The 17,020-nt window shown below is 47.0% G+C and overlaps 1 protein-coding gene and 1 long non-coding RNA gene across 7 annotated transcripts in view; one reads left to right on the forward strand and one right to left on the reverse strand.

Moving 5' to 3' along the window:
• B4GALT5 (beta-1,4-galactosyltransferase 5) overlaps positions 1 to 10,530 on the forward strand; it is an 86,877-nt gene extending 76,347 nt beyond the window's left edge. For 3 of the 6 annotated variants that reach the window (XM_082430491.1, XM_082430487.1, XM_082430492.1), the window contains one exon: positions 572 to 1,217. In XM_082430491.1, the coding sequence (XP_082286617.1) occupies positions 572 to 719 (148 nt within the window). In that variant the 3' untranslated portion in view covers positions 720 to 1,217. Of the gene's footprint in view, positions 1 to 571; positions 1,218 to 8,226 lie in introns of those variants that run through there. The other 3 variants (XM_082430490.1, XM_082430489.1, XM_082430488.1) reach the window with 3 other exon arrangements.
• LOC309645433 lies at positions 8,457 to 15,590 on the reverse strand. The gene is made up of 2 exons (XR_014254888.1): positions 12,399 to 15,590; positions 8,457 to 12,352 (listed from the first exon to the last, which is right to left on the reverse strand). It is a non-coding gene; the product is annotated as an uncharacterized lncRNA (long non-coding RNA).
• Between the last annotated feature and the right edge of the window lie 1,430 nt (positions 15,591 to 17,020).

Here is a 17,020-nt window from a genome sequence, read left to right on the forward strand (position 1 = left end):
AGCTCTGGTTCTGGAAGGGTGTCCCTCAGCTTCTGTTTGTGTGGTTGCAGCTGCTCTATGACCCTCTGTACGTTCAATAAGGAAATTCCAGATCGGACTGAGCGGGGCATGTGGGTGGAGTGGCTCTTTCTGTCTTTTGCTAGTAGTGGGGAGCAGTATTCTCTAGACAGTCGATCTGGCTGCGTGAACTCTCTTTTCATGGGAGTAAGCAGGCACTGAATACAGACTGAACTTTCTCATCCCGTGTGTCTAACAGCTTACCTCCCACTTCCCCACTCTGTGGTCTTGGGCAAGCCATTTAATATTGAGAGCCTTGGTTGCCTCATCTGCGAAGGGGCCGGCACATTAAATGAAATAATGCTGTAAGTAAAACACCTCGCATGAAATAGGACGTGTTTCTAATTCTAATGACGACGTGTAGCCTGGAGGAGCTGAACGGCCAGTCACCCGCCAAGTGGGCCAGGAGCATCGCTTTGGGTTGTGCCGCCGCCTGTGGTCTGCCCTGCTCCGTCCGTGCCGTGAGGAGCTTGGACCCTCGCTCAGAGCCACCCCTCTGTTCTCTGCTTAACAGGTATGCATTGCTGAGGAAGTCCAAAGAACGGCAAGGGCTGGACGGCCTCAACAACTTGAACTACTTTGCAAACATCACATACGACGCCTTGTATAAAAACATTACCGTCAATTTGACACCCGAGCTGGCTCAGGTGACTGAGTACTGAGACGAGGGGAGAATATATGTTTGCTTCACCCACCGCCCCCAAGAAAGCAGCCTGACGACATGTCTCGGGGCTCCGCAGAGGAAGAAAACAGAAATCCAGTGTGGATCCGTGAGGGATCACAGGGTTCAAGGAAAAAATGTGAACAGAGCACACGCACATAACGCCTTCACCGTTTGGACCCACTGGGCTTGAGGGAGTCAGCCGGGAACTGACTTTCTCTTTTCACAAGACACGTCTGTCCTGCTGCTCTTCTCCCCCATCTTCTGCCCTGACGTCCCATCTCCTCCACAATCTCCAGAACCGGAACTGTGATCCGCCACCATCCCGCCACGAATGGCCTTGGGAGCTTCTTGGCCTTCAGAGGAAAGAGGCAGACCCACCACAGGGCAGCTGTGTTTTAGGAAGAGCAAAGGAAACTCCACACAACCATTCTTCTACGTCTCTGGTGTTCTCTTTGGTTTCATTAAAAAAAAAAAAAAAAAAATTACCTGCTTTGGGTGGGGGTTGAGGGGGGAGGGGGGAGGGATTGGGGAAGATAAATAGACATATAACAATCACTTCTTGAAGAAGTATAATTGTAAATAAGCCATGTAAAATGCCTTTTTTAAATTTAATTTTCTAGCTGGCTCCAATTCAAACCGAGGGTTTATACATTAGATCCGTATTTGTTTGGCAGATGCAGGAACTCAGCTAAAATGGAATAACATCATCTCCCAAATTGCTGTCACTCTGGAAGGGAGTGGTTATAGGGCATGTCACAAAAGAGCAAAACAGTCCAGTCTTTATCACCGGTAGCTAACTTCTTGTGCCCCCGTCCCATTCCCTTTTCCAAAAGTCTTGCTCCCGACTTTGGCTCTGGATTCTCTTCCCTGCTGGGCACGTCCACTCTCATCCCAGTCTTGTGCTGAACAAGAAGCTGCCGTGTTAGAACTGCTCCCCCGCTTGAAGCAAACCCCTCAGGTGGGCCCACTGTGCACACACCCCTGGATCTCTGGACTTTCTGTCTTGTCCTTTCATCATCATAAAGAGAGAGTGTGGGTGTTGGTTTTTCCTACTTCCGTCTCTCTCTCTCTCTTTCTTTCGCTTGCTCTTATGGAACTTGGCCACAGTTTCTGAAGTCTGTGCCTAAATTACCAACCAGCTTCAACGATTCCTTTGAATATTTCCCTTTTTGGTTTCTGGAAAGATTTGTTGTTAACACTATTAACTAAGACATAGAATAATGAGCAACTGAATTATGAAGAATTCAGCCAGGGAGCAGGTGACACTCGTGTGCTATGGGTCAGCTGGGATCCAGGTTAGACCAACTCCAAGCTTTGGGTTAGACTAACAAAGCTGCCGGACGGCCGCAGGAGCCCAAGTGCTCCATTCACGCCCCCGTGTGCTTTTTGAAGTCAGACTCTAAATCACATGTGAATTTGTGCCTTTCTGTTTTCGCCTGAGCCAAATCCCTCATCTCATAGTCCCCTTTGGCTTCTGCAGAATTCTGAAAAATGCCAGGTTTTTCCCCTCCTTTTCCATAAAACATATTTATATATCATTATTAGGAGTACTTTCTGAAGTGTACTTCATGTTTTTTTTAATTGCCTTGTTTGCCTTCAACTTCCTTAATTTTCATGGTTTACATGGATGTGTGTAGAGGCTGTATTTGTGTATATACACATGGGTTGGGGTTTCTTCCATTGCGTGTGTTGGTCCCACGGACGTATGATCCCCACAGGCTGTGGGAGTGATTGGCCAGGCCTTGTTTTTTTGTTGTGTTTTTGTTCTTTCGAAGAGGAGAATGCTATTTAGAAAATAAACTGCATTGCAAAGCTCTTACCGGCTCATATGAGAGAGCAGGTTCCTGCCCTTGAACACGCTGGTAGTTGTATCATAATGTTTTAAAAGAGTTTTGAGCATTTCTTGCTTTAAAAGACCTTCACGAGGAACATGACACACAGAAGTTCTTTTGGCTTTCCTTCGATGTATGGTGCATAAAGCAATAAAGATTTCTTTCCCCCCTTCCTTTGCACACCCCCAGGCCTCTGGGCTGACCTGGCCTCTTCTCTCTCTGAGGGCTGTGAGCTGCTTTCAGTGTGACAAAATTATGATGTCATTTGGAAGAATTTGCCAGGACAGACTGATTCTTGGTCAAGAATGGCTCGTGTACACTCGGCAGCGTTGTAAAATGATATTGTTTGAAGCCTTTCATTAACACATTTACCATCAAGAACAAAATGTTGGCAAAAGGCTAACACCTGATTTGAAAAAGAAAATGCTGATTTGAGGACAAAAGGAAAAGTCTCTTTCCACGGCTCGAAGTAGGGTCATTTAAATCATCTTGCAGTCATGTGTGAGTTTGTTTTATTCGTGTGAAAACTCTTGCTGTGCACTGTTAAGTCATTTATCCACCAAGCTGAGTATCGTGTGGGGAAAGGTAAAAGTTAAAAACACAGCCAGGCCTGTGTTCTGTTAATAGTGTGAAATTCTCATGTTAAGAAAAAAAGAACAATAAGAACCAAATGTGACCTTGCATATATTTTGACAGCTGAAATTCTTTAACGCTACCAATGAATGACCCCTTAAATCAGTCTTGTCTTTTGATTGCTGTGTATAGGAAGAAGTTTTCCTTTCACGCTGTTTTGTTTTGGGGGGCGGGGGGTGGTTATCAGCAAAACTATTCATTGTGACGTTGCAGGGCCTCTTGTGATAGCCTCTCTACCACAGACATGAAGAGCTAAGCAACAGCATACGTACTGATTGTATCCACTCACCGATGACCATTACATTGAACGTAGCTCGCTTACTTCCATCACTACGAGTTTTTTGAGCTTGCTCTTATGTTTTAAGAGGTGCCAGGGGTATATTTTTGCACTGAAATCTAAAGATGTTTTAAAAAACACTTTTCACAAAAAATAGTCCTTTGTCATTACATTATTTACTCATGTGTTTGTACATTTTTGTATGTTAATTTATGAATGATTTTTTCAGTAAAAAATACATATTCAAGAACCAAACCTTGGTGGTCGTCTGTCTTTGTCTGGAACAGTTTGACTTCTTAGAGCCTTGGCTTCCAGTTTGCCGGGCTGACCTCCAGGTGGTCCTGAGAGCAATACTGCCAGCCCGAGCCCTGCAGTCAGACCAGTTGAGTGAAAAACGCTGCTCATGTAGCCAAAGCATCGAATCCCACCGTGCTACCAGGCATCCGCCCACACTTGGGTTTTCGTTCAAGAACTGGCCCAGGCGATGCCCATCAAGTCGAATAAGACACCTGGGCAAGGGGTGGGGTGAGGGAGTTTGCCTCCAGAAGGTCCTCTGGGGCCAGTCCAGAGTTTGCCGTCTGCCTGATACTGCGTGGAGTATAATCGTAGCTTCTTTTTGTTGAATGTTCACCGCTCACTAATATTTATTGCGTGGAAAGTTCTGTGCCCAGGTGCTAGGGATATAATGATTAGCAAAATAATAAAGGGTCAGTGGCTTCATAAAGCTTACTATCCTCTTCTCCTCCTGCACTCCCAGATGGAGGGTATGATTTAACTACAACCACGGTAAGTGCTATAAAGGGGTGACTACGGACCATGAGTGCACGGTAGGGAAGGCGTCCCTGAGGTGCGGTGGGTGAGCTGAGGGGAGATGAACAGGGTACCCCGGGAGCTGCGGGAACAGAAAGCCGGTAAGGCGGGAGCAGAAAGGGCGAAGGGGCGCAGCGGGCAGTGTTAGGCTGGGGAGGCGGACGGGGCTGGACCTTGCAGTGCAGGGCCCTGTGAGCCAAGATAAAGCTTTCGGGTTTTATGTTTAGAGCAGTGGATTCAAGCGCTTCCAGGAGGTGGGGCTGTGTGTGATGTGAGTTGAGAGTAATTTGAACAGAGGCCTCTGGCTGCAGGGAGAATGGCGGATTGTAGAGAAACAAAGGAGTAGGAGGACCAGGTAGGTGAATGCAGTCATGGTGGGGCGTGGTGTGCAGGACGGAGGAGAGGAGATGGAGGGTTGCTGACGTAATACAAGACCTGGACGTGGATTGCTCTTGGGATGGAGGAATCCACTAAGCTTCTAGCTTTGCCACTTGTGTGGATGGCAAGGCCATTTTCATGAGATGAGGGCACTGGATGGAATTGGACCAGGTTCATGGGGAAGATCATGAGATCAGTCATGAGTGTGCTGAGTTCAGGGGGTTTTGAGACAACCAAGCCGAAACAGCAAACAGGCTGTTCTGCGTGTGCTGGCTCGGGGACTCAAGGGAATAGTCGGGACCGCAGATGGATTTGTGAGTCTCTGGGGTAGGAGATAAGTGAAAATCTAGGAGTGGATGAGATTGTTTAGGGACGGAGTAGAACAGGACGCATAGAGGGAGAACAGAAGGTGGCCTTGACCCAAGACTCTAAGATCTCCATTAATAACAGTTGGGAAGAAGAGGCTTAGTGAGTGGGGCAGAGAGGAAGAGTGATAGGAGGAAGACAGGAGTGGATAGGACAGGAAGGTCAGGGGAGGAGAGATGTTCAAGGGAGTGGTCAATAGCACTGAATGCAGCAAAGAAGGGATGCCAGATGAGGCGTGAAAATTAAGGATTAGCAGCGGGGAGGACACTGGTTGAGGCTAGAGCCGTTTTGCTGAAGTGGAGGTGCAAGGGGAGCCGCACTGGAGAAGACCAAAGAAGGAGGAGGTGGAGTAGCAGCGAGTGCAGGCGTTTCTTGAATTTCCTATAAAGGGATGAAAAAAGGCTGGTACCTGGAGGAAGTGTGTGAGGCTCAGGGCGGGTGTTGATTTTGGCTTTCCAACAAGAGAAACTTCAGTGTGTTTTTGAACCCCAGGGAGATGCCCGCCAGAGAAAGATAGCTGAATATACGTGAGACAAGGAATAATCCATCAGGAATGCTCCTGAACTAGTAGCAGGGGGTGAGATCAAAGCAAAACCCAGGAGGAATTAGGGGCCCTTCCTGTGCCATCTCTAATTGGCAAACAGCCCGTGAAGACCCATGTTGCTGTTAAAAGATCCAGGATCCTTTCTAGTAAATCACGAGAATCGGAATTTGGCCGAATTGATTTCTGGTTCTACCACTTCCTCCCCACTCAAAATTTTTTTTAATTTGGGGTAAGTCCAGTCATAAAAATAGTAGTTCCCATTTATTGAGTGCTGCTTCTGGGTCAGGCGCTGTGCTAATTAAGTGCATTGTGCACTCTTAATCCTTAGCCCTGCAAGGTAGACCCTGCCCCTTTCTCTAAAGCGGGGTTTCTCAATCTCTCCTCTTGACACTTGGGGGCAGATAATTCTTTGTACGGGATGGAGAGGGGAGGGTTGGCATCCTCTCTGCAATGTAGGCTATTTAGCTGCACCCTTGGTCTCTACCCTTTAGATGCTGGTAGCATAGCACTCCCTCCTCCCAGTTGTAACAACCAAAAATGTCACCAGGCATTACCATATGACCCCAGGGAGAGCAAAATCCCCAATTGGGAACCATTGCTCTAGAGCTGAGGAACAGAAGCCACCAAAGCCACCACTTGCCTGAGGTCACAAAACTAGCCGATGGAGCCAGCCAGGATTTCAGCACCAGGTCATTTTTACCCCAAGGTAAATGCTCTTAACCCCTAGGCTACTTGTGATGCAACTTCTTTTTCTGCATATGTGCTCTTACTAGCTTTTGTTCACAAACACAACTCACAAATATTTTTATTATAAAAGTAATATGTGAGCACATGCTTGCTGAAAAAAATGTTTTAATTCTCCCTTTAATGTTAGCAGTTTAGCTGGTGTCTGTATGTACCTATATGCCTATGTGCATGTATAGGGAGATAAAGACATGTATACTTTTAAAGAAACTTAAATTGTATTACTTTTGGCTTTGTATATTACTATTTCTTGGTGACCTCTTCTCTGTGAATGAAGAGCTGTCTCAGGGTTCAAATGTCACTCCCTCCGGGAAGCATTCCATGGGCACCCAGTCTACTGTGTGTCAGCCCTCGTTCACCTTTCTTTTGCTTCACAAGATTTCTTACTCTGAATCCTACTATATGGTTATTCGTTCTTTGTTCACTGACTGTCGGCCCCACTCAAATGTAATCGCCATGAAGGTAGAGACTGTTTTATTCCCTGCTCTATCCCCAGTGCCAAGAACCAGTCCTGGCACATAGTAGGTGCTCAATGAATATTTGTTGAATGAATGAATGAACAAACCTATATTATTCCTTTGAATGGTCACATGTAGTATGGATGGATGTAATTTATTTACCTATTCTACTCCTGATGGACATGGAGGCTGTTTCCAGTTTTCCACTATCACATTATGTGCACCACAGTGAACACAGCTGCCCATAAATTTGGGTGCATATATGTAAGCAGGTCAACTTGAGAGAGTCCAAAAAGTGAAATTACTGGGGCGAAGAATTTGCACATTTTAAATGTTGATGGAATACACCAATTTGTCCTACAAAAAGGAAGTCTGAATTAACCCTTCTACCATCTATGAATGACCGTGCCCTTTATATCTTTAATCCCCTGGAATTGATATTGTGTATGAGATGAGGTAGGGGAGAGGGTGCACATTTTTATTTTTTTCTGAATGGACTGCTAATTGTCCCAATAGTATTTATTATAATATGTAATTTCCTCTTTTTTTTTTTTGAAATACCATGTCTCATACATTAAATTCTTTAACAAGATTCTTCTTTTTTTTTTTTTTAGTTAATTAATTTGGTTGCGCCGGGTCTTAGTTGCAGCAGGCAGGCTCCTTAGTTGCGGCTCAGGGGCTCCTTAGTTGCAGCTCACTGCCTTCTTAGTTGTGGCATGCAAACTCTTAGCTGCGGCATGCATGTGGGATCTAGTTCCCTGACCAGGAATTGAACCCGGGCCCCCTGCATTGGGAGCTCGGAGTCTTAACCACTGCACCACCAGAGAAGTCCCCTTTAGCAAGATTCTTGCATTCCACCAAGTTCTTTGTCTCATTCTGCTTTACATAGTTTATATTTATCCCTATAGTATATTTTCAAAAGACAAGTATCTCTCATCTTCCATATCCTCCTTGAACTTTTAAATGTAAGCTTTCCTAGAAGTGGAGTATACATACGGAAAAGTCCATAAATCATTAGTGAATAGCTCTTTGAATTGTTAGAGTGAACATATCCATATAACCTCATGATTGTTTATTATTAAAAATTTCTTGGCTATTTTTATGTATTTTCTTAATCCAGTGAAATTTAGATTCATTTTGTCAAGTTCTATTAAAAAATCGATATAGGATTATGATTGACATGACATTGAAGTATTAGTTTGGGAAGTCTTAGTACCTTTACAGTATTAAGTCTAATCTCCAGAATTACCAAATCCTTTTGCTCAGAGGAAACATGAACCATTCCCTCTAGCTGCGACCAACTCATGATCCTGCAACTATGTTTTTATTAGTCAGTGGATTCACAACCAAAATACTATGAAAAAAGACAAATCTCTAAATGATAGGCAAACAAATCTGATGGCATCTTTCTATTTTGTTGTATTATTTTGTATTTCATTCCATTACAATTTTTCTTTTGACAGAAATGTCTGTGATCTTGTCACCAGCTAGAAATCTTGGCTCCAAGTTACTTCTCCTGTGGGGTAAGTTGGTCTTAAGAATTAGGATTTACTAGGGACTTCCCGGGCTGTCCAGTGGTTAGGGCTCTGTGCTTCCACTGCAGGGGGTGCAGGTTCAATCCCTGGTCGGGGAACTAAGATCCCAACATGCCATGTAGTGTGGCCAAAAAATTTTTTTTAAGAATTAAAAATTAAAAATTAAAAAAAAAAGAATTAGGCTTTACTAATAGTAAGAACACGTTAGATTTATACACGGCGCTTCATGGTGAAGCTGCCACTATGAAAGAGGGTCCATCGGCTGACCACCTATTATGTGCCAAGCATTGTGCTAAGTAACTCACATGCCTTTGCACTTACCCTTCACAATGACATCATATGGAAAGTACTGTCACCTCCCTTTTGCAAAAGAGAAAACAGGACCAGAGAAATGTGACTTCACTTAAGGCCCCAAGCTCCTGAGTGGGATTCAGAGATGGGTGTGTCTGGCTCTTTCTACATTCATCTTATCTCATCTGATATTTTCCATGTCGAATTGAGATGGTTCATTCTTTCGTTCATTCAGGAAATTTTTGAGCACCTACGTGATACCTTAGGTCCTGCTGTATACGAGTCCTGGACTGGGTGCTGGAGATTGAGCAGTGAGAAAAACAGAGTCCATATTCTCCAATCCAGTTGGGGAGAAAGACAAACACAGACAAAACCCACTTCATTGTATCTATCAATATATCATGTTAGGGAGTGACAGGGTACAGCTAAGGTTTCAGTTCTAAACTGTTTTGCCTCCAATAAGTGTTGACAAGGATGTGGAGAAATTGCATCCCTTGTGCCCTGTTGGTGGGAATGTAAAATGGTGCAAATGGTATGGAAAACAGTCTTTCTTTGAAAAATTTAAAATGGAATTACCACAAGATCCAGCAATTCCACTTCTGGGTATATATCCAAAAGAACTGAAAGCCTCAGAGAGATAGTTGTACTCCCATGTTCATAGCAGTGTTGTTCACAATAGCCAAAAGGTGGAAGCTACCTAAGTGTCCATCAACAGAGGAATGGATTAGTAAAATGTGGTACATATAATGGAATATTATTTAGCCTTGAAAAGAAATTCTGACACATGCTATAAAATGGATGAACCTTGAGGCCATTATGCTAAGTAAAATAAGCCACTCACAAAAAGACAAATACTCAATGATTCCGTTTATATGAGCTTCCTAGAGTAGACAAAATCAGAGACAAGAGCTAGAATGGTGGTTGCCAGGGACTGAGGGGAGGGGGAAATGAAATTTTGCTGTTCAGTGATAACAGAATTTCATTTTTGCAAGATGAAAAGTTTTGGAGATGGTTGCACTACAGTGTGGATATACTTAACAATACTGAACTGTACATGTGAAAATGGTTAAGATGGTAATTTTTACAGTATGTATATTTTACCACAATTAAAATTTTAAAAATAATAATTATAAAATTCTGCTTCTCAATAACCCCATCCAATAGGAACTGCCATTTTCCCCACTTTAAGTCTTGGTAGCCCCTAACATAGTAGGTCCTTATTAAATATTTGTTGAATCCATTTGTAAATTAAAAAAAAATCTTTTGCCTCTGTTCTGTTTTTGATCATCTGTTCAGATGACAAACATAAATGTTTGTCAGACATAAAATAGCAGACATAAAGACAGAATGACAGACAAAAGCACCATGTCCCCCATTGCTCTAAATCTCCGGTTAGTTCTCTCCAGCCATGGGCCAGGATCAAGGAATGGACAGTTTAATATTGTAATCGGCACATCCTTCCTGTGGTGCACCCTTTCTTCACTATCTGGCTTGCTTTTCCGTGTTTCTGTGTAATCTGTCACTCTTCGCTGTCACTTCCTTTTCCTTTGTGTTGACAGAGCTTAGCATGTTTGTCTATTCTTGTTGGGCGGTTTGATTTCCTTCTGCGGGATTGCTATTACGTGTTACATGGTGATAAACTGGCCAGTACCCATTGTTAGCTTTATTTTTCCTGGACTTCTTTTTTGTTCTGTGATCTTCCTTCACCATTCATATTTCTGTTAATTTTTAGCCTAAAATTTTTTTTTCTTTTTTTGGCCACGCCACTCAGCATGTGGGATCTCAGTTCCCTGACCAGAGATTGAACCTGCACCCCTTGTGTTGGAAGCACAGAGTCTTAACCACTGGACCACCAAGGAAGACCTTTTAGCCTAAAAATTGACAAAGGTTGGCAAACTCTGGCCAGCCAGCCTCTGGTAAATAAAGTTTTATTGGCACACAGTCATGCCCGTTGGTTTACATATTGTCTACGGCTGCTTCAAGTTACAACGGGAAAATCAAGTGGTTGAGTTGTGACAGGGACTACGTATGGACCCCAGAGTCTAAAATATTTACTATCTAGCCCTTTACAGGAAAAATTTTGCCAGCCTCATGCCTAATTAATTCAGTTTAAAAGATTAAATTTTGTAGGTGTATCTGGCATATCTTAGGTAGGGTAGTAAGTCAAGAATTGGAGTGCATTTAAAGGTGACGCTGGGGACATTAGCTTTGGGGAGTTTTCCCTTGTTCCTGCCTCTGCTGGGAGCACTCCATCCATTTCAGGTGTCTTCCCTAAACACCCAGTTTGGAGCGGCCGACTGTCCCAGTTCTGTGTTATTTTTCTTTATACCACATCATTAGATGAATCTGCTTGTTCATTTATGTGTTCGCTGGTTTATTATCTTTCTTCCCCCTCTACATTGTAAACTTCTGGAGGGCAAGAATCTCAGGTCTCCTCGCCGTCCAGGGTAGGGTGTGACAGTAGATGGTCTTAAAATATTTGTTGAATGAGAGAGAGAGAGAGACAGAGATGCCTACCCAGCTACCCAGGCTTCTTGGCTTTTCAATTTGTCCTTCTTACAAAAATATGAACCACTGCTAAGGAAATGGAGCCCCCGAGACGTGAAATGACTTCCCCAGGCTGTGGAGTTCTAGCTGGGGAGCTAGTTGTAGAAGTGGAATCCAGCTATAGAGCATCTTTCCCAGTCCCTCTTCTTTCTAGAATTAAGAGCAGAAGATTTACATCTCCCTCTCCCCTATTCCTTCCCCCCGCCTCTCCACGAAGCAGGGACCTCTTTCGCATTTGGCTACTTCACCAAGCCACCCACCAATGTCCCGGAGATCAATCACACAGCGCCTGTCAGGGCCACATGCAGCAGTAGTGGGCAGCTGAGGGGGGCAGGGCAAGGTGGCGGGGAGGCAGAGAAGGACGCAGAGCTGTGCTCTCCTGAGCTGCACAGCTCATAACCTCCCAAGGAAGTTTTCTGCCAGAATGGGGAGCAGAATTCATTTCACAAGTGGCATAAATTACCCTTAACAGGTTTCCCTTGAAGCTGATTCGCAGGTGATGGTAAATATGAATCGTTACTTAGCCATCATGACCGTTAAAGGAGCCGCTCACCCCCACTGTAGCGTGGGGTCCTGGGGCCAGGTTAGGAGGGAGCGCTGGCATCTGTCACGTCAGGCCTGGGGTGTTATCATGGTCAGTGGTAGTGTCAAGGGCTGGCATCAAGGGCTGTGGGAAGTGCCTTTGTCTCTTCCCCATAATTTCAATGCCTCCAAAGCCACTCCAGATAAACACGTAACCTAAGACAAGTTTGCTAAGCCACAGTGGCTTCGCATAGCTGCTTCTCCTCCATCACAGCTCTGCTCCCATCCCACCTGCAAATCAAGAGATTTGAAAGGGTCTGAGAGGTGTGCAAAGACCAGAAGAACGCCAGCAAGACCGTAAGTCCCAACAACCTTCACTGCCAGGGCTGTGGGTCTTCATGGTTTTGGTCAAAATCACATGAGAGTGTGTTTTTACTAATCTGATGCTGCACAGCTCTTAGAATTGGAGGATCTGATAATTATCATTCAAATCATCCCTTCCTGGGACTTCCCTGGTGGTGCAGTGGTTAAGAATCTGCCTGCCAATGCAGGGGACGCAGGTTTGAGCCCTGGTCCAGGAAGATCCCACATGCTGTGGACCAACTAAGCCCGTGCGCCACAACTACTGAGCCCGCGTGCCACAACTACTGAAGCCTGCGCTCCTAGAGCCCGTGCTCTGCAACAAGAGAAGCCACTGCAATGAGAAGCCCACGCACCACAACAGAGTAGCCCCCGCTCACCACAACTAGAGAAAGCCCGCGCGCAGCAACGAAGACCCAAAACAACCAAAAATAAATAATTTAGGGGAAAAAAAAAGAAAAAGAAAAACAAATTATCCCTTCCTGAGAGACACTGCCGGGCTGATAGCTGGTAGTTTTCAAAATTTCCACAAAGCCCCTCCTTTACATACTTTTGAAACCCTGACCAGGAGCAGTGACCTGAAACAGTGAAACTACTCACATATTCTAAATTTGGAAAGCGCCGCTCTCTGAGTCTGAAGCTTCCTGCGTCTGAGCCTTCTCCCTTGCTGGCTCCCCAAGTCACAGTGAGGCCACTTTCTCTCACTCACTCACTAATTCTTGTATTTATTCATCAAACGTCTCTGATGCTGCTGACCAAGGGCTAAATGCCAATAGACCAAGATGAAGACCGCCAAGACCCCACTCTCAGATGGCTCTTGGCCCGGTGTGGGGAGACGGACAGCTAACTGATCCGCTTCCTAACAGGCCAGTATGAATGATTTATCTTCTGGGGGTGCAGTGAGTACCCAATGTGGGACCAGTTCAGAAAGCTTTGAATGTCACAAAGAAGAGTTTGCTGTCTAGTCTGTAGACAGTGGGGAGCCAAGGAAGGTTCTTGAGTGGGAGAGTGGCAAGATTAAATGTGTAGTTTAGGTTCATTTTTCCGGTTGCTTATGAATTCATCCATCCGTCCAACAGATGTTTACTGAGCATCTACTCTGTGCTACACACTGTGCTGGGTACCTGGCTTCCGTCTTTAGCAGTGAACAAGACAGATATAAATCCCTGCCTTCGTGGAACCAACTTTCTGGGGAGGAAGGGTGGATGGACAATAAACAAACAAATAAATGACTGAGTTCCAGCTGTGCTTAGAACTGTGAAGGAAATAAACAGGGAGATGGGGTCGAGAATGACCAGGACACAGGGTGGGGCTCCTTCAATTGGATGGTCGGGAAGAGACCCCTGGGAAGGTGACAATTCAGCTGGGGTTAAAAGAAGGGCAGTTATGACAAGAACAGGGGAATGGGAAAGAGGAAGTGCAAACGTCCTGAGGCAGGAGAGAACTTGGCTTGTTGGAAGAAGTAGAAGGAAGCCAGAGCAGCTGAAGGGGAGAGGAGGAGGCAAAGACGGGGCCTTGCAGGCCGTGGTGAGGACTTTGGTGATTGCGGAAGGGCAACCAGGAGCCACTGGAAGGTTTCAGCAGGCGAGTGACATGTTTGGATTTACGTTTCCAAAAGTTCCCTCTTGGGAGCTCCCTGGCTGTCCAGTGGTTAGGACCCGGCGCTTTCACTGCCGAGGGCCCAGGTCGGGGAACTAAGATCCCACAAGCTGCGCGACGTGGCCAGAAAAATTTTTTAAATAAAGTTCCCTCTGGCTGCTGTAGGGAGCAATGGGGCAGCAGAGAAACAAGCAAGGAGGTTGTAGGTGAGGATGGTGGTGGCTTGGAGCGAGGTGGTGGCAGTGGAAGTGGACGATTCAGGACACATTTTGGAGGTAGCGGTGAGGGGCACAGAGGAATCAAGAGTGATGCCTGGGGGGTGGGGTGGGAGGGAGGTCCAGGAGGGAGGGGACATGTGTATACATATGGCTGATTCAGTTCGTTGTACAACAGAAGCTAACACAGCATTGTAAAGCAACTATACCCCAATTAAAAAAAAAAAAAAAATAGTGATGCCTTTGGAGCCTGAGCCACTGGGTGGTGTCACCAGGAGCAAAGACTGGAGGTTTGGGGTGGGGCTGGGGGAGGAATAAGTGTTTGGAGAAATGCAAGATGTCTTCCTAGGATGTTTCAAGTTGGCAATTCGATATTCCAGTCCAGAGCCCGGGAGAGATCAGGATGCTGATGGGAATGTGAGATTCATCACGCGTGTTTATTTCAGGCAGCAGAATGAGTGAGGTCACCAAGGGAGGGGGAGGAGCGCCACCGGCAGGGGTCCAAAGACAGGGCTCGGAGGGGACATTGCTGAGAAATGATAATGAGCATGGATGCCACGATTGGACTTGGCAACAAGGATTGTGACATTGAGAGCCATTTGGTGGCACAGAGGGTGGAAGCCTGGTTGGGGGACACCGAGGAGGGGGTAGGGTGTGGAAGTGGGCCAGGGAGTGTGGACTCTCACCAGGTATCGGGGGGGGAGTGGAGGGAGGGGCGCTCGTGGTAAGGTGATGGGGTCAAGGGAAGGCATTTTATGTTTTTTAACATGAGGTCCTGGGAGTGGGGAAAACTGAGGCTGCACAAAAGAGGCAATTGTTGGAAGAATATCCTGAGTGGGCAGGAGGAAAGGGCACTGCACCCCCTGTTCCCTGGCTGTGTCTGCTCTCCCCCTGTGTGACCCTGGGCAAGTTACAGGGAACTTCTGGGCCTCCCACCCCAAAATGGGCCACACAGGCCCCAGATGACTCCTATGTTGAGATGGGCTCCTCCTGGGTGGGTTGGGTCCCAGGGACAGAGTGGCCTCCAGCATGATGGCCAACAACCCCAGGGAGGCCACCAGGCTCCCCCAGGCCCACCTTGCTGCACTGACCAACGCTGCCCTGCTCCAAGGTCCACAGCCAGGCCTGGCTGGCCCCTGGAGGCTCAGTCCAGAGTGCTGTACTTTGTGGGGAAGAAAATGAAAGCTTAAGAGTCTGAGGGGCTACCAGGCCCAGTCAAAGGGGCTCTGGAATGAGAAGGGCCTGGATTTGATCCTGGCTCTCCCCCTTCCTGGCTCTGGGACTTTGAGCAAAATCTTTTCCTCTTTGGGTTTTAATTTTCTCATCTGTAAAATGGGTATCATCATCATCATTGGTTGCTATGAGGATTAAATGAGATGATAGCACTAGAATCCTTCCTTCCTCCCTCCATCCCTTCTTTCATCCCTTCCCTCCTTCTCTCCTTCCTTTCTTCCCTCACTCCCTCCCCTTCTCTCTTCCTTCCCTCTTTCTCTTATAGAAGCTAAGTTCTGCCACAGGAGTCTCCCTCTTCTTGGGTCATGCTATCTGTGTGGGACCTGGGCCCCTGAGCTTCTGATGAGGTAGCTTTGGCCTCTGCTTCACCCACAGGAGTCTGGACTAGTGGGGTCCACAGGGGCTTCCCACTGCCTTCATTTATCTGTCCTGCCCTCTGCCCTCAGGCCTGGGCCCAGTATCAGCAATGGGCCAGGACTCCACACAGGACAACACGCACGCTGAGGGCTGAGGTAGTGTAGCCGGGACTGCCGGGGGATCAAGAGGGCATGGCTGCACTTCGCAGCCACTGGGGCAGGACACCAAGGAGTGACCCTGCGAGGGACACCTCCCCGGGGAAGCTCTTGGCTGCTAGAAATTAGCTCTGGGCCCAACCTGGTGACTCAGGAGACCTGTGTGGGGTCCAGCAGGTGTCTTTCAATCCGCCTCCAGCCCTGCAGGCCCCAGAGACAGACGGGGTGGGGAGTGGGGAGCGGGGGATTGAGCCCTGGCTCTGCCTCTTATTGGCCATATGACCTAAGGTAAATCATGCAAACTCTGGAGCCTGGGTCTCCTCATCTGTAAAATGGGGATAATGGTGAAGCCCTTTGACTAGGAGGATATAAAAGGCGAATGAGACCAAGCCAGTTCCCTGCTCACAGCCCTCCGGGGCGCCCGCTGCACACGGAGGGAAGTCCTGTCTCCTTGTCCCACAGGCCCTCCTGTCCCTTCATTTTCCCTCCTCAGCCATTAGGGCCTCCTCGCCACGCCTCTCACTGAGCTCATTCCCACCTCAGGACATTTGTACTTGCTGGTCCCCCGGCCTGGCGTGTCCTTCCCTCAGCTACTCCCATGGCTGTTCCTTCAACTATCCCCTCAGAGCCACCTCTTCAGAGAGGCCGGCCTGACCCTCACCTCATCACTCTGTCTCACTCCTGTTTCATCCACTCCAGAGCACATCACGTCAGACTCACATTTATTTGTTTACCTGTTCCTGGTGTGTCACTGAAATGTGAGCTCCACAGACGCAGGGACTAGACCTGTTTAGTTCTTGGCTCTTCCTAAAACCCAATAGTAGATGCCCTACATGTGTTAGCTACTATAATCTTTTCTAGAACTATAAGTCCCTCGAGGTATGTAGTGCTATGTGGGTGGGGAAAAGCAAAATAAGGGCCAGCTGTTAAGTGGCTGGTTCCCCATGCACTCATTATTTCATTTATTCATTCAAAACCATTTCCCTGGGCACCCACTGTGTGGCAGGCTCCAAGCAGGGTGCAGGGGATGAAGCGCTGAAGCGGAGGATCCTAGCTATGCCAAGTCTCATGCAAAGAGCAGTTGGGCCCTCAGTTCCCAAACCTTCCATGGCTCCCTAGTGCCCCAGGCCGCGTCCACACCCCTTATCTCCACATGTCCGCTCTCCTTTCTCTGGGTGCAGCCAGCTTTTCTAGTAGGACCTGAAGCACCCATGGCCACTGTGTAGTTTTCCAGCCTCAGGTTCTCTTCTCTTGCTGCTCCCCAGCCTGAGATATGCCTTCTCACCCTGATCCGCGGCCGAGCTCGTCAGTGTGTTCACACAACACGCGGCTGTTGCCTGCTCTGCCCCACGGCCCTTCCAGGCCCTGCTCGCATCCCCATTCCCCTCCCAGCTCCTTGGAGCCTTGATGCCTGCTCAGTTATGGGTCATCAAATCGGACCCT

The sequence above is a fragment of the Balaenoptera physalus genome, assembly GCF_965194825.1.
Source record: "Balaenoptera physalus genome assembly, chromosome: 16".
NCBI classification, from domain to species: Eukaryota; Metazoa; Chordata; class Mammalia; order Artiodactyla; family Balaenopteridae; genus Balaenoptera; species Balaenoptera physalus.